At 43.1% G+C, this 21,308-nt stretch overlaps 1 protein-coding gene across 5 annotated transcripts in view; it reads right to left on the reverse strand.

Annotated features, from left to right (window-relative positions):
* NEURL1 (neuralized E3 ubiquitin protein ligase 1) overlaps window positions 1-21,308 on the reverse strand; it is a gene marked incomplete at both ends in the record, with an annotated part of 160,779 nt that overhangs the window by 12,191 nt on the left and 127,280 nt on the right. For 4 of the 5 annotated variants that reach the window (XM_080621339.1, XM_080621340.1, XM_080621341.1 and 1 more), the window contains one exon: window positions 4,362-5,042. In XM_080621339.1, coding sequence (XP_080477465.1) covers window positions 4,362-5,042 — 681 coding nt within the window. Of the gene's footprint in view, window positions 1-4,292; window positions 5,043-21,308 lie in introns of all 5 variants that reach the window. The other variant, XM_080621338.1, reaches the window with a different exon arrangement.

The raw sequence follows: 21,308 nt of genomic DNA on the forward strand, positions 1-21,308 counted from the left end.
TTTGCAGCTAAGTAGTAACATTTTGTATATGCCCATAGTAAAGGAAGCAGGATAGCTTAGCCCACACAGTCTGTATGTATTCAGTATGGAAGTGAATACAGGCTTACCCACACCAAATGCTGGCTCTTAGGTTGGGGTTTTTTCAGGCTTAATGCTGCCTCTTGGCCAGAGAACTGTAATATTGTGCAGCTGTTCTGATGAGGCTGAAGTTATTGAAGTGTATGGATAGAAAAGACACACATAAGTTGGCAGATCAGCTTCATTGGTGTGACTGTTGATGGAACATGTTATTTCATTGCTCAAAACAAACTTCAATATTACTGGAAAGGATGAAATCCACAAGGGAAATCACACCAAAAGAAAAACCCCAAACAAATTAAACTCAAAATAAAGGAGACAAAAGAAAATGAAAGAATATCCCCAACCATTTGGATCCCCAAATACTAAATATATAAACTTATTGCTCTGATAGCTCCTCCAGACATGAGTCATACATTTTAAAGCCTTATGGGGTCAATGAATTTAACTTCATAAATTAATTACACCACCAAAACCAGACTGATGCATCCAGACTGGCTCATTTCAACCTTTCAGAGCTGTTGATAAAACTGCGAGTGAGCTGAAACGCTCACCAGCAAAAGCTGAAAGCAGTAAATCAAATTTAATAGGCTGGGTTTGTCAACTGTACAGGAATGATGCCTGAAAAACCCCAACCCAAGCCTGAACTAATGCAATCCCTAACGGATATGCAAAGACTGATCACTTCTACATGCCTAATGATCTGGGTTTGTATTTGGTTGTCTTCACGCGCATAACACACAGAATTTCTGAATTAAGACCATTAGTTTACATAGAAACTACTTAGAAGGGCTTCCTATCCTGACAAAAAGATCTATTGCCTTCCTCAGTATGCTGGCTCCTGTAGTTAATTACCCTCACTTATGTTTAATTGAAATTTGTGTTCCTTCATTTTCCAGCAGCTTGGTATTTTTTATGCTATTATCTGCTACATTAAAGTGCCCTCCTCTTTCATATGTTTTCCCACCATGTGGTCAAGTTGCCTTTTAACCTTTTCTTAGCAGCACAGTGACATCCTTCCACATCCCACTACAAATGACTGTGGCCTCTCAAGTGCTGTAGTGTTGGTTGGGTGTAATTTGCTTTCCCTTTGCTGAGGTGACGTAAAGAAAAATAATGTTTCCAACTTCATCTTTCTTTTCTGGGTTTTTTTATTTCTCCTGCAGCAAATATAGTCAGTATATGATGCCAGATCAATAAGATGGAAACAGAAGTCAGAATTCTTTACTATCAAACCAATTCGATGCTGCCCTCCACTCTTTCAGAGTTCTATAAGATCACTGGCCTTGGTAGAGATGGAGTCCCGTGGTATTTAGATTAGGAAAAAATGTTGTATCTATCTCCAGTGCTGTGCAATAACTGCATTAAGCAAATGTCAGCTTTTACAGTAAAGCCAAAAGCCAGGAGAGACCTGAGTTTGATTCTGCTCTGGGTCAGGATCAAATAACTAATCTCAAGGCATGAAATTTAGTATCCAGTGATCAATACCCTGAGTCAAAAATAAAGCTTCTCTAGGTGCAAGAGTTTCATTGCTGTTCTCCACTTTTTCCATCCTTCAAACGAGGAAAAACTGGAGAAGAAGCAAACCCAGCAATTTTAATTTCATTTTTATAGTCAGCTCTAGTGCTGATGTTAACTTAACACTGCAGAACATTGCTTTGATTAGTCTAATAATGGTATGCCTCCAGAAATAGAATGACATCTGCTATTTAAGACAGGTTTGGTACAGTTATGCCTCTTGCACTGTTTGTGTCTCACTTCTTTCAAGGATATGGAACTTTACTTTTTCTATTAAAACTAGAATAAGATGACTATAAACACGTCTTCTCCTTGATATAAAGCTCAAACTACAAAAGACAGATCACACAAAATTATTCTTGTTCCCTTTCTGAAGATGGAGCTTGTCATTAAAAAGATGAACGCTTCATATTCTTCTTACGTTTTCTAATATTATAATGACAGATATTATGGCAAGCACCATAATCTGTTCAACTAACTGCAAACAGTGCACATCACCCCCCTAATAACATTGCCAAAGCAAGAGATGGAAGATCATTATTTTCTCTGCCTTCTGTTGAGATGTTGCTGATCCATATAATTACTGTAGTTGCAGAGACGTGCAGTGTTGGGACAGCATCAGTGTTCTTTTCTGGGCAGTTGCACTGTACTGATATGGTACTGATACTGGGACTGTATTGCTCCCAGCATTGTTATACTGGAAACATAGGTCTGAAAATCTCTGTATTTTTATACCCGCTAAAAATTATAGTTAAGCTCCAATTTCATAGCTTTTAACTGGGAGATAATGCCCAAGCTGACATGGATAAAATTGTACATTCAGCAAAGTCCTACCCTTTCCTTGAGAGAGGCAAGGTCAGCAAGTCTGGTTCTTTTCTCTTACATCTCTCTTAAGAACAATCGCCCATTTTTAGCTTCTCTTCCTGTGACCAAGACCAGAAAAGTCTGTTAGGTGGTCACAAACACAGGTAGTGAGGACTTTTCCCACTCAGCAGATGTCATTTGGTTTATCTAAAACATGTACTGGAAGTATAGTGGCTTGGGCTGAGCTTATGAACAGGTAGGGAGGACACACACAGGGTATGCACAACACGAGGTGTGCCCATGATGCAGAGTGCCTGTGTTCAGGTCCATGCTCTGTTGAATTCTGTATAAGGACATGATTGTCTCTCTGGTGAGACAAATCCTTGATGCCTTCTTTCAAGACCCATTGCAAGCAAGCTACTCACTCCCGGAACTGCCAGAATTAGTGATCTCATGTGAAAGGAAGCACTGATCGATGAGTTAGTCTTACCAGCAGTTCAATGACCTGGGGATGTTTCCCTTCTAACATATACAAGAGCATTTAATTTCCTACTTTACTGGGACATGTTTGACTTCACCTACCATTAGCACAATGACATGTTGGTGGAAAGCAGAGCTAGCCATGGATTATGGTAAAGTACCCACAAAAAATGTAATCAGGCTGAATTATCACGGACTGAGATTGGGGCGCCTGGAAATAAATTGCAGTATTACATTTGTCATCTGTGAGCATTTAACAGCCACAAAACACTCACAGCATAGGCCTATGGTCAACTTTAAGCAAATTATATAGGACATTTCACACTGTTATTAAGGTGAACTGGACCCTGTAGATAGATGTGTATGTTTACCACAACTTATCTTCAAAGTCTGTCTATAAATCATGAAAAAGGAGGTGTTGGTTGGCTTTATATTTTGTTCTGGGTTTTGTTCTTTTTCTCCCTGTTGTGTAAAAGGGGCATTTTAATAATGATGTTTTCAAGCAATAAGGAATGTAAGTATATTTAGAGTTCTATGAATATAAAAGTATAAACAAGAAAGGAACATCGTAAAATCATCTCCAGTTAGAGGAGTACCAGGAATTACAGCATCTTCTCAGAATCCACCATTTACTTTCTGACACTGACACCAGCAGAACCATGATATGGTCCAAATTCGTGTCCAAACACATCCTACGCTTGTGTACAATATATATACACGCCAAGAAAAAAAGTAAATTTGATCCTAAGCAAATGCTATTTCAATGCTTTTACCTTGCACACCTTCAAATCACGACTTTCAGCATTTAAAGCACTTCAGTTAACAGAGCTTTAAAGTAGAGCTAAAATATCAAGAGAAAGAGGCCAGTCTTTCAGAGGTCCAGCAACCTCTATGAGCTACACTGCCTTAAATAGGGCTGGAGGGTGAGGAAATCCCTGTCTTGTTGAACTGGCCAGTGCCACGCTCTGTGCACTGCTGCAATTATGAGGCAAAAGGCTTCTTCTCTGCTTTTCGGCCTGCCTCCCACGTACAAGTCTGAGGAAATCAAGGGACTGCTCTTTTTGAGAATCAGTCATGCCAGACAGCTAACACACAGAAAAGGGCATCAGATCTCATTTCTTCTGCTGGCTATGCCCTACATTAACTCAGCCCAAAGCACCTCTCCTCCCCCTTCCTCACTCCTCCTAGGTCCGTGGTGACTCATCTGTACTTTAATGGAGGTCTCTGGGGCTTATTTCATTCTCTGAAAAGAGCTTTGAGACCATCAAGTGAAGGATGCTAGAGAAGTGCAAAGAGGTGAGTCTTGCAATTCATATCTGTGTGCTTTTGTACGGTTGGGGTTTTTTTCCTTTTATAAAAACAAAATCTGCACCTCATCCTAGAGCAGGGAGGGAGCCATTCCTTCCCTCCACCCTTCCCCAGGATGTATCCCCCCCTTGCTTTCTTGTGCATGAAGTCTGGAAAAAGGGGTTCCAACATACCCAACAATCGAATTTGCATGACTGCGCCGTGTAAAATGAAGAACATCCAGAGGGGCTGGGAACAGTCTGTGCAGACCTGCATGCCAATGCTGGCACCATTGTGACTCAAGTGCAGCTCACCATCCGAATTCACCATAAATCCCAGGATGTCTCCACTCTGGAGGGGCACCACGACTCGGCAGATGGCCCAGAACTCCTTTCGGTCAACCAAGGACTCAGGGTTATAGGGGAGGTCGCTGGGGCGCAAGGTGTTGGGGTCGCAGGACGTCACCCCGTAGGACAGCGTCCCCGTGCGCACAGCGTTGGACTTGTTGATTTTGACAAAAATGGTTTCATTGATCCGAAGGGGTCTGCTGGTGAAAACCAAAGTCCTCTCCTCCCGCGCGTGCTCCAGACGGGCCACGGTTTGGTCATCGAGGATTTTGACGTGGGGTCCCCGGAGGTGGTGGAAGCGGAGGTCACTCTCCAGCTGGGAAGGGAGAAGGTGGGAGTGCTGGGAGTTGAGGGAGTTCTGCGGGATGGGACACGTGGTGGCCGTCACGTGGAAGGTCTCCTCCTGCAGGTTGAGGTCGCACAGGCTGACCGAGAGGCGCGTGTCCTCCGTCTCCCGACGCAGCGAGGGCCGGCGGATGGCGGTGAAGGAGCGGGGCCGCAGGCAGTCGGGAGGGATGATCTCACTGTCTGTGGGGAGAGAGGAAACAACAGAGGGGTCAGTTCAGAGGAAATTAAAACGCCCAGGAGTTTGCAAATCGCTATCGGTTTGATTGATGTGTTTAAAAGAGAAAAACAGAGACCTGCTGCCATTAATAAAATTCCCCTTTAAAATATGGAAGCGGAGTGTCATAAAATGTATTTGCAAAAGATTGCTGTTCTTGGTCCCTTCCCCAGCAGCATCAGTATCTTCAGCTTCTGAGCAAGTAGACTCAAAATCAATGGAAAGGATTGACCGGGGAGGCCCTCCTTGGAGAGGGGAAGCAGAGGGTAAATATCTGAAATGTACCCTGAACATAGCAATCAATATCTCTACAGGCTCCAAGTTTTCAAGCCCTCTTTGTTGTCTACAATAATTCTGATAGATGTAGCAAATCAATACCTAACTACACCATTTTTTAATTTTAAAAGCTGCTCTGTTCAGTTCTAATTTATTTATCATCAGATGAAATTTAGTAAATATTCCTGGATATAATTAATCCTTAGTCTTCTGGTGCTCACTGCAAATTAGTAGAGATATTGATTTCACAGTGTAGAACTTGGGAGAATGCAGTTTTCTATAAAACATACAATCATTTATTATCTCCAAGCCAAATAATTAAAAACCAAATCCAGATACGTAGCAAAGGAAGATGGTGCTGACACATTCAAATCCATCAGTGGAAACAGAATTGCACCTTATCCTCTTTGTTAGTCTCACCTGCTGTTTCAAGAGCTAACCATCAATTTATTTGATTCTTTTTCTAAGGAATATAATCACTTGCCTTGAATGCCTGACTTTAATTTAACGTATCCTTAGCTATGCTGTTGCCATAGAAATTTCAAAGGGCAATATACTGTCAAAAAACTCACATTATTTAAACAGATTATAAAAGTAAGCGGAGATAATGCAAAGATTTATCCTTATGCCTGACTTTCTGAACTCTGAGATGCCCGTAGCATCAAGAGACTATTTGCTGTGAGAAAACTGAGTATGTGGGTAATTCTCTGCAAACGTTGTAATAGGCTGTCACATATACTGACTGTTCCTCTGCAGGAGCTACACCTGAAGATTGTTGTGGCTTCAAGCCTGAGTCCAAACAGTATGAGGTTGGGACCAACCCTACAACACAAACCTATGCAGCTAGCACAAAGCAGCATCACCAGACCCCAGCCTGGACCTGCCACAAACATGGCACAAGGTGGAACTACAAGAAAAGGCAGAGGAGCAGAGAGTTATTCCTAACCAACCCCCCGGCTAGGCCCTTACAGTGGGCACCTCTCCCAGCCACTTATCCTTGGGACTTTCTTCTATGACAGAAAAAAGAGCAGGAACTGAGGATTTTCCCTCATGGGATGCACCCTCTCCCAGTACACCAGAGTAGTGGCTCTGTACTGGTATGCCAAGGAAAAGTGCCAGCTACTGAATAACCAACATCTCCCGCAACATCTGAGGTCTGACTAACAGCCTTTCCTGCCCTCCTCTTCTGGGAGCTCTGACAAGAGCACACCCACACACAGTTTGGCTTGAGCAGAGATCTTCGCTTTGCTTAAACCGGATTATTCCAGGCTCCTCCTGAAATAAACTATTACAAGGGAAGCACAGTTTCAAAATAAAAATGGGCTTTGTTTCTCATATTTCATTTTCCCCATACTGATCTTTCAGCTTCTCTTCCAAGAAGTTCATTAAAGGAATGGAGGAATAAATAAAAAAATCAGAAATTACCACAAGTAGTCTAGAAGTGGGTTGCATTAATGCTTTGCAATATATGGGCTAGCATTTGCACTGAAAATGCTCCTGCTGGATGGAATTAGACTTATTTTACCCTCTTTTTGCTGAAAACCTACATAGGTGAACAAATTAATGATGGCAGCTGACGACAATCCTATGGTGTAGGTGAATGGGTAGAGACCTTTCAGAATAGGAACAGAAGGTCCTCTCTATTTTATTCCCTGTAACTATGCATGTGCAGCCTGGCTGACAACAGTGATGTGTGGGTAGCTTGCAGCCAGGGTTTTGAAACAGCTTGTTTTCCACCAGGATGCTTGCATTTCCCTTTGGCTGCTGAACAAAATATATTTTACCATCTGAAAAGAGGTTAAGAGAGATGGAGCTGTACAGACAAGACACATGGCAGTGATAGCAAACCACATCCAACTGTTTTACTTAAACCCATCAGTAGCTCAGATGCCTAGCTACTTAAGGGATAAGATGTCTAAAGCATATGGGAATGACTTGAGACTTAGTTCATTAATGCCTGCAAATACCCATGGAAGAGATTGCAGTTTACTGGTATCTGGAGTGGGTCTGTGAAAATTTAGAGGTGAGTCTGTAAGGGATGCTAGCCTGTTCCAGGGGTCTATGTTTTTATATATCTCAACACCCAGTCAAAGAAGAAAACAAATAAATAACATTAAATATAAGGTAAAACAGGAGTGGGATTCATCTTTTGGGGCGGTAGGTAAATTGGAAGAGATATGGAATGCCATTTACCCAGAATAACTAGGAATGGACAAGGTCTATTAAAGAACAATTCTGGTGAAATATGAAACAAATGAGGAGACTTTGAGCAGTTTCTTTCACCAGAAGATGCCAAGGAATGAAGCTTCCACTAAAGCTGTAATTGTCACTTTTTAAACAGAGACCAAGCTGTTCATGCTGAAAACAGATCAAGCTGTTCATGCTGGAGTGGCCCACAATGCCGCATGACTCCTGCAGAACATTTACAGCTGACCTTTAATGCTTACAAAGGAGGGATTCTCCATGCAGGAGTGTTCAGGCATATTTATATTTGCAGAGACAAACCTAGGCACACATCAAAAAGATGGAATGTCTTTATATTACCAGACTCTAAAATACAAAACAAGTCCAATAGCCCATTACTGAGGAGATCAGCTGACTTCAGCCTGAAGAATTCAGAAATCATCCCTTCTTACTAAATATTCAAGATTATAAAATTTCCTGTATAAGGCAGTTGGCACTATCTCTTTGGGAAAAGTCAATTGATAAGAGACCCCCTTGGGTGAGAATAGATGGACTTGTGAGTGAAGACCACAGCTCTCACTGAGTCACCAGAGCAGGCTTTAACCCAGCTGGTTGAGGTACCACCAGCAAGCTGGCTGTGACCATGGCAGCTCGATGGAAGCTGACTGCCCAGGCTACTTTCCAGAGAGTGTTTGCTGAGCTCTGCATCACTGCAGTTATGGTGTTAATACTGGATTTAGAGACTTAAAGTTGCTGGTAGCAATACAGACACAGCCAAAGCAAAAAGGATTTCTACTAAATACAAATTTTCCATTCCTCAGTTGAAGAATCTGAGACCCTGAATTCTGGTCAAGGATGTCTAACTTCACAGATCTCTTTGTATCTTTTAATGGGTTTGTTTAACAAAAAAATAATAAATAAATAAGCAGGAGTAATTCATTTAGTGAAGTAGAAATGAAGGGCACTTGTGCAGTTCAACCGTCTTCTGTTTTCTCATCTTCAGTGGGGTTTATCCACAGTATTTAGATTCTTAGCAGCTGACTCCTTACACAGAAAATTGACTTGAAGTATTTTCCTCAGATCAGAGGCTTCAAATCTCTCCCTTTTCCTGCTCAGAGGGCATGGAAAAGCCTCCCATTTCATGCAGGCTCAGTGTGACTGCAGTAACACTTTAGAACAGCATTTACAAGGAGCTGGTGAGCAGTCAGATATAGCTGTAACCACTGCATCCAGATCAGAAATAATTCATTACTAGCTTTTTTTTGAACTACTGATGTCTTCTTAAAATCATCTATTTACTTAAACATGTATAAATTGTACAATATGACTTTATTATAGATACATTAAATGTGCACATACATGCACATTTAATATAGCTACATGCACATCAAACACAAACACATTTCTATCCGGCTGCATGCACAGATCATCTCAGCCGCACACAAACCCGAAGGGGGTGTGCTGCTGTCAGACTATCAGATCATTATTTCCTTCCTCTTTTTCTTTTTCGGTACTGTTTGTTGCTGCCTGAAGGCTTGACTTTTCAAGGTCACAAGCAGTCAGTATTCACACACCTGTAAAGGAGCTAAGAAAGCAGAGCAAATAGCATTCATACAAGCACACACATGCTGGCAACTTGCAGTCCAGTATTTAACTGCAAGCTCTAAGGTAACAGATGTACACCTCTTGATGTGTTTCCTGAGACTGGTACAATCCTATGGCAACAACTATATTTCTTCAGAGTATGAGGGCTGCAACCTCTCTCCAGAATAAGCTATGAAAGACCTAGTATAAATAAACTAGGGAAATCAGATTGATAACCGAAGAACCTATCCCTTGTCTAATGAGCTTCCCTCCCAGGAGAGAAAAATGCTGAGATGTCAAGGAACAACCTAGTGATTCCTTGCACCTGGAGAACATTTCTGTCCTCAGCTACTAAGCAAAGAGTGAAAAATTGGTAGGGTCATAACTTTGCTGGCATGCTTCTTCCCTTCCCATGCAATGCCTCATGTTTTTCCTTCTTTCTGTTCTTTGCTTTACTTCTTCCAAGTGCATTTTTCTTCTCTTAATCCCCCACTTCACTGGATAGTTGTATTTTTAGTGAGTACTGGCGCTCATTGCATAATTTCTGTGACCAAGGAACCTCAGAGGTGCTAAACTACCAAAGACATATTGTAGTCAATGCCCCCTACAACAATATTCTATGTAAACGTACAACTGCAAAAGGATGTATACTAATGAAGGGGTTCCATTCCTATTGAGGGATGCAGATGAAGGCTCCTTTTCCCACCATCAGTGCTACCTGTCACAAGGGGTTAGGCAGGCCTTCCGACACCTGGAATCTTGCACTCTCTCCTCCATGGTCTACAGCAGATTTATGGAGCTAACAGTCCATTTGGCAAGACTTTGACATTGCAAGGAGACTTGCTTGAAATATGTACCACACCATAAAATAACATCACACTCAAAGGCAATTGGGAAAAGCGACCATTCAGAGGACAAGAAATAAACCTGTGCTTCTGGAAAACTTCTGTCACTCACAGCCTCATACTCCCCATTGTGGGAGTGCAGGCATTAATCCCAGCTCAGCTGCCTGCCTTGCGAACTCTGCCCATGTCATGCTGTGGCAATCTTAGCTCCCTTGCTGACTCAGTCCTAGTGAGGGGATGTATGTATACTGCTGAGGAACTGCCTCACTTCAGCAAGAAGTAGCCAGAACAATTTCTGTATGTTGTTTATAGCTCAATTTAACATATACTTTAAGGTGACTGGGACTGAAAATTCGGTAAAATGGAAACAACTTCTGTTCTCATTTATCCCTCCTAAAACAAGGATGAAGATCACTGTGCCTGGGGGCAAGGAGCAATACCAATTCCCAAATCACTTTGGTTACCAGCTTGCCTTGTCTGCATATGACACTCAGTCCACAGTGTCATCTCCAGTGGAAAGAAGAGCAGCTGTGAGTGGTTCTGGGAAGAGAAGGACTGCTGTGTGTCCCTGGGTTCAAAATACACTCAAGTTAAAGGGCAACTGGAAGCAGACCTTCATGCATCCTGGAGCACTCATGGTGGTGTACTCAAGATGTCCTCACCACCATGGGATGCTCTGCTGTAGGCTCTCTCAGTCTCTGCCATGTGCATCTTAACTGTTTTATTGTACCAGGATGAGCTAAGCAAACAGGATAGTGAAAACTGCCCTTACTTAAAATAAACACAGGAGAAAGACTGCGGAGTGAAGAAAGCTGAGGCCACACTTGCAGTCATTAAGAAGCAAAGCTCCACTCACAGGGCATGTCCAAAGTGCTCTTGCCTGCTGGCGATGTGTCTGAGCAGACACTCATAAAACTATTTGTTTCTCTGCAAACTTGTATTCTCCATGTGAGGTCTGAAGAGCAGGCTGGGCTGTGCCGCGCTCAGCGTGATGCTGCAGAGACCCACGCTCCCAGGTGGACACTGCTGCTGTGATGCTGCACACAGGTTTCCCCTGCCCTCCCTGCTTGTTACTGTTAAATCTTGAAATTTATATGGTCCGAGACCACTCATTGCATTCATTTCTCATAAACAATCAGGCACCAGAATGCAGCTTCTCGGATCACACAACAAAGCCACTTCCATAGCATGGAAGCACTTCCATTCTAGCATGTGGGAGGCAAATGTTTAAAATCCGTCAAAGGAATGATTCAGACTAAAAATCTTCTTGGCTATATACTTAGGAATTCACTTCTACAAAATACATTTCCCTTATGAACAACCGAGAAATCAAACTGCCTGAGTGATTGCCTCAGAACAACCATTCCTCCTCCTTGAAAACACCCACACCATATCAAGGACACCAGTTAAGTAAATACCTACTTATAAAATACCTGCATATACGCATGTCACTATTTCATTGACAGTGTAGCATCCCACTTCAAATAAAGCTGCTTCCTTCTGCTTGCACTGCTCTGGCTCCTCTGTTTATGCACGCACTCACAGGAATATATGCAAGACTACAGCCAACAATGTCACTTGTACCAGCTATATATATGTGAGATGCCCAGGCTGCTCTTTAAGAAACAGTAAAATCTGCTCTGGGTCAAACATCGTCTGGGAGCATGACAGACCACATTTGTTTTTCAGAATTGCTCCTTCACTAACACACCGACTTGCTAATACTGCACGGTCAGTTGCAAACAAGTTTCATGTGCATTCATATGGTTAAAGCAGGAGTTACTGGCTAGATGCAGACTTTGGCTTCCTGCTCATTGTAATCTGGAAGGCAAGGTAACTTGTATTTTGTAACTGCCATTTTTATTGCAGGAGTGGCAGATATTTAAACCGAGTGCATTTGTTTGCGTGTAACCAACACAGTCCAACTCAGCTTTCTGACAAGACAGACGTTTTTCCACTATTGCTGAAAGCAGTTGAGAGAAGGTGCAGAAGTCAAAGTCCGTGCTGAGGGTTGAGGCTAAAGCTGAAGTTCATCTGTGGGAGAAATCATTCATGTTTACACTCAAAATTGTCACCAGATTTTAAAGCTTAAAAAAGAAGGTAGATATTCAACTCTGTGGAACCAATTGCAAGGCTACAAACATCTGCCACTTTAACAGAAAAGAGTGAAAATCAGCGGTGCTTAACAAGCATCTCACTGGACTTCTTTGCTCTGTGTTTGCATTTGCTTCGATAAAAATCAGCCGTTCTTCCCAGGCATCTTGGGAGAGGCTGAGCACTAAAGCTATTTGGTTTGCATGATTCAGTTTCGGAGAACTGATGAAAAATAGATGGAAGAGAATAAACCTAGCCTTTGAGTTGTCAACTGCTAAGTGTTTGATATATTTTCTGTACAAATCTGGTGGCTTCCTGGGGCCATTTAGCACCAAATCCCGCTTTGAGGGAACACTGCTTTTGTACCACTAGGCACAGAGCAACTGGTGTCCTGCCAGGTGAATCTCAGGAAACCCTTGGGATCTGTTCAGAATACTTTTCTAAGGACAGGAATAACCTCCATTGGCTTACTGGGATTATCACAGATTTCTTATCATGGACTGTCGGTGCTGTACCAATAATATGATAAAATATCACAGTAAAACAAATCAGAAACAAACAAAAAGAATCAATGCTAAAAGAATGTGGGATCATGTACTGCTAGTCTCCAAGTTGAAATATTCAGAAATAATAAAAAACTCAAACCACAAAACAAAACAACCCAGAGCTTTAGGGAATTGCAGCTGGTTTTAAGCCAGAGTGAACAATTGCGGTTTCCAGGCCAGCTTAGTAATTGATTGATCATCTGCATATTCTTCAATAAAATCTAAGGAATGAAGGCATACAATCTCATACATGAATAACAATAGTTGAAGGCACAAAGGTTGAGTGCTGACTGATAAATTGTAGTTTTGGGACACGTGCAAGCTAACAAAGTGCTCTGAACAGACTAGTTCATAACAAACATTCATACTATTCTGCCTAACATCTCTAAAGCATGTCAAATTGATTTGCACATATGAAACTGCACAAAGAGCATAACTAGCCTCATAAAATTGAAATAAATTACTGTTTTCCTTAGCAAATAGGAATGTTCTGAAGGAGTCTGACAGTAGATTATGAAGAACAAACTTCCATATGCTTTTTACAGTTGTGGATTTGTTTTCCACACAAGCTGATGCTCTCAGAGAGTCTGCAGGGTGCTGGCAACATCTGTTACAGACAACACATTTGGGGTTTTGTTCAGGGAGGCTTTTCATCAGGGTATCCTCATCTTCCCCACCCAGTGGCCCTGAAGACTAACAAAAGTCCTTCAGGTTGAAGATGTGCTTAACCACTGCCACAGCCAGCTCTGGATGTCGACACCTCTTGTCTCATTCCCTTTATTGTGTTCATGGTTTTTCCATTTGATATTTTCCAACTCCCTACAAAGTCAGGGAAATACAGTTTGAGCAAAAATCCTGTGTCTTGCATTTTGTGGAGACCACCTAATATCCATTATTCACTCTTTAATCTATCTCCCACTTACGCACATGAAATCTCTGAACTTTACTCCCACCCCAATGCAATGATTTTCATCTCCCTTGTCCCAAACCTCCTAGGCTCCATGATCAGCTACTATACTCCCTCTTGCAAACCACACCAAAACCGTCATCACTTTAAGGTCCATATCAACATTATTTTAATCCCAATCCTACCGCTCTCTGTATAGTGCCCCACCTTTTCTTTCCATTTCCTTTTATTTTTTCTACAGCTGGCAGTCTTTTATTACTTCCTTTAATTACTTGTGCAAGACCTAGTTCTCTCTGGAGACTGGCAATTATCACTTTATCTGATGCTTCCTGATCTTTAAGATGTACATTTCTCTGTAGAAAACTTTTGCTTTGTTGGGTTTTTTTCTCCTTCCTCATGGGAAATAAAGGCAATAATTGCAATTTTTGGTTGTCTAACAACTGTACAGAGCTCTCTTCTCATACCCAGTGATTCCATTGCTTGCTTCTGGCACTATCATTCCTTTTACCCTCCTTTCTCCTAGAAATTTCAACCACCTTACCTCACCTATTCATGTAAGTAGTTCACCATTGCATGCAGTGCAAACCCCACAATTTTACCTTCATGCATTGTGTTGCAGATTGCTACAGGTCCTCCAACAACTCTATTTCCAATCCTCCCTACATTACTGTGCGAATGCTTCCATAGCATCTCAATGGTCTCAGCCAATTCCCAAGCTACTTCAGACACAAGCCATCATCCCCTGAATAATCTGACAGCAATTTTCTTCAAAATATTTTCTTCCTCCTTCACATCCATCATCCTCCCTCATGTGGTATTTATGTATCTTGCATTTATCCCTTTTCACTTGCTTTCATTTACCCCTGTTTCTTTGTGCAGGCAAGCACATGACAGTTCCTTCTCCAACTTGTCCCCACGTTTCCAAGTGAAAAGCTTCGCCATCGCTGCCAGTTTTACACCCAGCTGCTCAGGGAGAATCCAACCCACCAACAATCCCTGCCAAGGTCTTCCCAAGGTCCAGCATCTTATCTAGCACCATTGCTTATCAAAATGAATTAATGCCATTGGGTCTTTACCCTTTTCCTTAGGAAACCTAGAAACACTGCTGGCAATCACCTTCCTGGGTTTGCTCTTAGTCCTGTTTGGTTGCTCAAAGGCACTTTTAAATGATAGATTTCCCGGATTTTGGTGCCCCACAGATACACCATAGCTAAGAGCACAACATTTTCTAGTGAAGATGCAACCTGTAAGAAACAGCGATAACACATAATATTTCAGTCAACTGACTGAAGAAAAAATGAACTAAACTGGAAATAAACAGTGTTTCAGGCTAACCTGAAACAAAGGACTCAGTTTATCTTCTTTTATAAAAGCAAATAAATACTGGATCAAGAGCTTCTCCAGTTGATTTCTGGGTCTTGTTTGGAAATCACTGTTGTTGTTTCAAGATTGAAATTCTGTTTCAGTACTCAAAAATGAAACACATGATTTTGAAAATAGTGAAAGGAAACAGCTAGAGTTTGCCAAAAGTGTTTCAATTTTTCAGCCATGATTAATTAAGTTTACAGATCATCTCTCCTGCTCCAAGCTGGTTCTGGTTCCTCACCTAAAGATTCAACAACAGTATTTCTGACAGAATACACACAATGCTATTCTTCCAGAATATTTTCTTTGTTTTAATTCCTTTAATATCTCTTTCTTGGAGATTTTCCACCCCGAAATCCAGCATGAAGCAGCTCGCAAAAGATTTCTGACTTATTTTCCACATATACATAATGACAGTTCAGCTGTTATGCCCCCATCCACCCCGCTCCTATTCCAGAGATGGTGTGGTCTGCAAGACGCACTGTCCCAGTTATACATGGGAACAGTAAATCAAGTCTTTGTTTGATGAGCTTATTTTAAAATAGCACAATTATTGCAGTCTGAACCAATTTCTGACCAGAAGCTCAGCATGTGTTTAAGTCTGCTCCATTTCATGACAGCGTTTAATAATCCACTTCAGCTAAACAAGTATTTATATATCACTGAAGGCAATGGGATGTACATATGAGCACACCAGTTATCCCAGATCGGGGGCATGGGATAAGGTTTAAAAAGTACATTCCATGTCTAAAAAAGATAAGCTTTTGTGCTAAACTCCACTTCCCATCACTGTCCCACCGTATGGCACCAGAGGAGCAAACAGCAAATGAGATTCCCTGAAAGAGTAACCCTAAGTCAGTCACTCTAGCTGTCACAGCTGGACAAAATTAAGGGGTGGAATCACAAAGAGAGTCAATGCCCATTTCTGCCAAGGTACATAATAGAAAAGTTCATCTCTTTGATAAATTCTTCATATATTCTGTCATTGCAGGTGCCCATTAGGCTTGTGATTTCCTTATGAATGATTTTGATACCTGAACTACAGGAACTAAAGAGCTGAATCTTGTTTCCGAAGCTTCAGCTAACCCCTTAACAAGAAAAAAGACAAATTCCGCTCTCTTACCCCAAGGGAAAGCTTCAACACCTTGGCTATCAGTAAAGCTAATTTAAATGCACAGATCATAGGATGTGGCCTCAAAAGGTTTAGACAGAAGGACAGGAGGCTTTTTTGAAGCTGCAAATTGAAAGCATAAACAAGAATCAGCCAGAGGGCCACAGCGTGGCTGCCAGTGAGGGCAGAGTAACCTTGCTGAAGCTGCAGGGTTCATGCAGAGAATCAGGTCCAGTGTACAGTGCCGAATGCTAAATAGCAGCCAAATCTTCTTTGATTGCCGAAGGTTCCCGCTGTCACCACATCCCATCTTCATATAGGACCACATTTCTTCCTCTTCCTCCTCTTCTTTCTCCCTTCCCCACCTGACTATCTAAACAGAAACAAGCTTGGTTATGCTGGGATCCCAGGGATGAGATGGAGGATGGTCTTTCAGGAAAATAATCTCAAACCTGGGGCACAGCTCCTGTGGTGGACAAAGCTCCCTGATTGGAGCCAGGCTCTGATCATCTCACAGCATCCCGAGCCAAAACACTGCATCAGTGAAACACAAGCTATAGGCATGGCACTGGGGAGATACCTGAATTTGCAACTGGTTTCTACTATTACTGTCCCTGAGACTTTTCAAGGAGGGCTCAGGGGGTGGGTAAGACACACGCACTTAAAAATGCAGTGAGTTTTTTGGCTTTCTTCACTTTATGCAGGGTGATTTTCATTTTCTTCTTTGACCTCTCATTAACCTCCCTCGACAGATGTCTGCCATTTCTCAGCAAATTCCTTTTGCCACATGATGCCCTGTTGTACTGTCAATGCATTTTCACTAGGAATTTACATTTCAGCTTATGCCAAATGTTGCCCTCTCTGACTGACACATACACAAAACCTCTTCCTTACCTCCTGGTAATGTCTTGGGTTTTCACCAGTTTGGCTAGAAATAGGTACCAATGTTCATTCATCCACTTGCCCAGTTTCAATCTGTTAAACTCCCATGCCTTTACTTTTACCCTCCATTTCCCTGAGCCCTTGATGCTACACTTTGCTGGTTTGGAAAACAGCCAATCAATCCTCTACTCTTTGATGGCTTTAAAAGGTAAAGTTTAGCTTCAGAATGTCATGGACAAGCTTAGTTTTGGAGATTAGACTGAACTGGGTATAATCAGCAACAAAAAGAGCCAATACAGCAACGTTACAGCAAGAAGCTGGCAGAGATCTGTATGAGGTAGAGAGATAGTAACAAACATAGGGGTGCCTCTCCCGAACTCAAGGACTTCTCATTCATTCATAGACTCATTTCTCTTCCATTTCTGACTCCTTCAGCATCAAGGTTTATAACAAGATTTGGTAAGAATATTATTGTGAACCCTTCTACACATACTCTGAACTTTTGTAGGGAACTATCAAACTCTTGCTACACAATAACAAAAATTGCTGGGTTTACATCAACTGAAATGTCATCACCAACACCAGTGATGTCTTCCTCAGCCTAAAGAATTTGGGATAGATCACAGGTCTGTCTTGGACTTGGTTATCAGAGAAAAACAGTCCCTCTCTCCACTGAGCTCAGTGCAGTCCCTCTGTTCCTGGTACTATAACAGCTTTGACTTTAAAAATGTGTGCTTTACTTTGTCATTTACAACCAGGTAAATATTCTTTGTTTCTAACCACAGATGTAGTCCAGTCACCAGAGCAAAAGCCTGGATAATTCAGATTAGCACTCATTCTTGCCAACCACAGGATGGTACTAGGAAGGTGCACAGCTATAGAACCACACACTTCTGAAAGGTAGATGAGAAGAAAAACCAGATGACGAGCTCAAATTATCCTAACATCTAAAACAGAGGAGAAAGGTTATCACTGGCTGTATTTCTGCTCTGCAACTCTTCTTCATATCAAAGTAAGAAAGGGGAAAAAATCCCAAAGAGGGGCATAGATGACTTATGCTTAGCAGGAAGTCAGTGGATGCATGCAGAAAGGGCCCCACGAAGCTGTACGTGTTCTGCTCTAGCCCGAGCTGAAGCTGTCCTACCAGCCCATTTCACTGTGTGTCCATGGGAGAGACAGAGCACACAGACAGCTGTTGCCATAGCCACCCCTTTACATCCCAGGGTCAAGTTTTCCTCTGCATAGAAATATTATTTATAAGGTAGCTAAGGTGTGCCTTGCACCTGGCAGTTAAAAATGGCAAGTCCCATCCCAGGGGAGCTTATGGTCCAAATTAGACATATCATAACAAGAAAGCACCATAAACAGAAGGAAGAGAGGGTGAGATGGTGAGGTACTCCATGTACAGCCTGCCACCTCTTACTCTTCCTTTCAAACACTGTAAGGCCTCTGCATCCCCATATGTACTTTTACAAGTGTCCTGCTGGTCTGCTCTGCTGCAGACACTGGGTGATGACACGGCCTCAGCAGGGACGCGCTCACTGTCCTCTCCTGGCAAAGCCGAACCCTCAAGTCTGAAGCTGAGCAGCCCTTCTGAGGAGCTGCGAGGCCCACGAGCCCCCTCAGCCAAGCGTCCTTCCCTCCACTAGGTCGCAGTGGTGCACAGGCACGTCCTGCTCCCGGGTGGCCACGCTGCAGGAATCAAACAGGGGCTGCTGTCAAACCTACCACTTCCAACAGGGCCTGGCAGCTAGGGGGGAAATGGGGGCTGCATTTAGTCCCTGACGGGCATGAAAAAAACATGGGGTTCGTAAGGACTGCTGAAGTAGGCAGGAACTTGTCCTGCGATCAACAGCACTTAACAGCAAAGAGAAACCTGACTTGTGTAGACTCTAACTTACCGCAGCCTTCTCCCTACACCCAACATAGCACACAGACTTTACCAGTGGGGTGGCAGACTGATAGTACTGAGAACAGAATTTCTCTCTATTCTGGCTTCCCAACAGCTAGCGTGGTGCATCCCAAGATCCCGCATCCCACCGGGAAGATGTGAGGTTCACCCAACCCATGCTGCTGGCCCTGCCATGTTGGCTACCCCGCAGTTGGGAGAGCTGCCCACAGCAGAAAAACTGCCCCATCTGCAGAGAAATGATGAGAAATTGCCACCGTGGCAAGAATCTGCAGGAATGGTGATAAATGACCGTATCTGCTGCATTTCACTGCTTTGTCTGCTAGAGGCGTTTCACCCAGGTCTGTTAAAGCCACCACAGTTGCCCATGATGTCCCAGCCTCAGGCAATGTAAATTTCTTCCCAAATGAAGTTTGAAGCACTTCAAAAATCCATATTTAAGGGCAACATGAAGCAAACAGAATTTAATAAGGAAGCAAATAACAGGATGGCTGCTGGGCTCCCTTTTACATCTACTACAATCAAAAAGTCTATGGGGTTAGCAGGTGTTTTAACTGTAGGTGAAGTTGCTGCAGAGCTGAGGGTGCCAGTTCGTTGCTACAAGGTGGCTTCGCCTGCTGCAGCACCTATGGGTGCAAATCAGAAGGGACAGTGTGGCTCATGTGCCTGTTTTGTGCTGCCCACTTCTGCATTAACCCTGAGAGAAGCTCCTTAAAGGCTGCTGATGAGAAGGCACCATCCTCCAGCTCTGCCCCAGGAGGAGACGATCACCTTCACATTCATGTCCTGCTGCTGATTGTCATCCATGCCCCAGCATCTAGTTTTGGGAAGGGAGTCCCATTTCAGGGTGCCAGGGTGGCCCTTCCCAGAGGCACCAGCGCTATGACAGGATTCACGCTCCATTTGAAATGAAACATCCCAAGTAACCTCAAGAGTCTACTTCTCCACCTCTCTGCCCTCCAGGAAGCCTTCTTCCTGGAAATTTGACATTTCTTAATCTTGGCTTGTTTTCCAGGTCAGCAGACTTGTCCCCCGGCATTCACAATCATTCAGCAGAGGCGTATCAAACACTGTCACCATCTCTGTGCCTTTGCCATCCTGCCAAGCATGCCTGCTCCAGGGGTGGCTGGAAGCAGAGCCATGAGAGCCAGCTGTGCATTCACTCAGAGGATGTTCTGCTGATGCAGTACCTGCCAAACCACCTCAAACCCATCACCAGCAAACACAGAGCCAGTCCCAGAAATTGGCAGGAGTGGAACCATTCAAGGGACAGACTCAAGCAAGCCAGGCATGGCCAAGATTAGCTACTGAGTCATACAGCTCCTTCCCTTTACCTCCTTGGCCATCTCAGTGCCATGCCTGTGGCCATGCATTTCCTGCCTGTCTGAGCTGCACAGCTGTGTCTGCCTCACTGGAGCTTGCAGTCCCTGCAGCTAAATTCAAGGCCAGGCAGTCCAGCACCATCAAGGAAAAGGATCATGATGTTGTCAGCAAGATTGACTGCAAAAAATAGCACTGCTGCAGTGAGTACCCAAATCTCAGCCTGCTGGAGCTGGGGCAGGGTGCACTGGAGTTCACTGCTATCTAGAAACTGCAAAAAAAAAGTTATTTGGCCCTCAATTAAATGTAGTTAGCACTGGCACCATTTGTCTGGGCAAACCTTGTTGTGTCAAGACATCTCTTAGCTGCTGTGGATCTGGGGGAGTCTCGTGCCCCCAATACAAGGTGCTTCTTGGTGGACTTTTTGGGTAATAAAGAGAGAGTCACTTTTTCCCCAAAAAGGACAAGCTCCTCTGAGTGCAGGCATCCAAGAACCTCAAACCATCAAACTGCATTTCAGCTCCAGACCGAAAGCTCAGCTTAAGCTGCAGTTTAAAGCAGGACAATTTCTGCCTCGCAGCAGCTCAGTATCATCATCAGTTTTCCAACCGTGCACATGGGAGTATAAATGCTCATAACTATTCAACTGCTTATGTGGTTTTACACTGAAAATATGTTGCTATGGAAAGCACAGCACGGGAACGTGCAGCCACCACAACGCACCACGGCAGAAGGAGCCCACAACTTCTCCTGATATTTGCAGGCCCTCCATTGCCATCCACACTACAGCTGAAAATAGACTCAGAGCTCAAATGAAGCATCTGTAATTCTTCATTTCTGCTCGTCCCTCCCCAAGGCACCAAGACTCTTCACAAAAATCATACCAAGCATCCCACATACGCTCTGACGTCACCTCACCCATTTCTAATTCCTCGCTGCACACATGCCTTGAAAAGGAAATTCCTCCCAGCCCCATTTCATTCATTCTGTTTGTTATTTTTGTCTAGGAAGCAGATTTCCCTCCGGAGCCACCTTTCTGCCAGTACCCACAGGTGCTGCTCAGCCCTTATTACCTCTTAGCCACAACGTAAAGCAAATCTCTTGTGCTGGTCCACCTTACTGCCCTGCTGACTGTGAAGAATCTGATTTGTCATTTAAAGCTGACCTTGGCAAAGGTCATTCCTCATCAGCAAAGTTATCTGCAAATACA

Source organism: Psittacula echo (assembly GCF_963264785.1).
Source record: "Psittacula echo genome assembly, chromosome: 6".
Taxonomy (NCBI): domain Eukaryota; kingdom Metazoa; phylum Chordata; class Aves; order Psittaciformes; family Psittacidae; genus Psittacula; species Psittacula echo.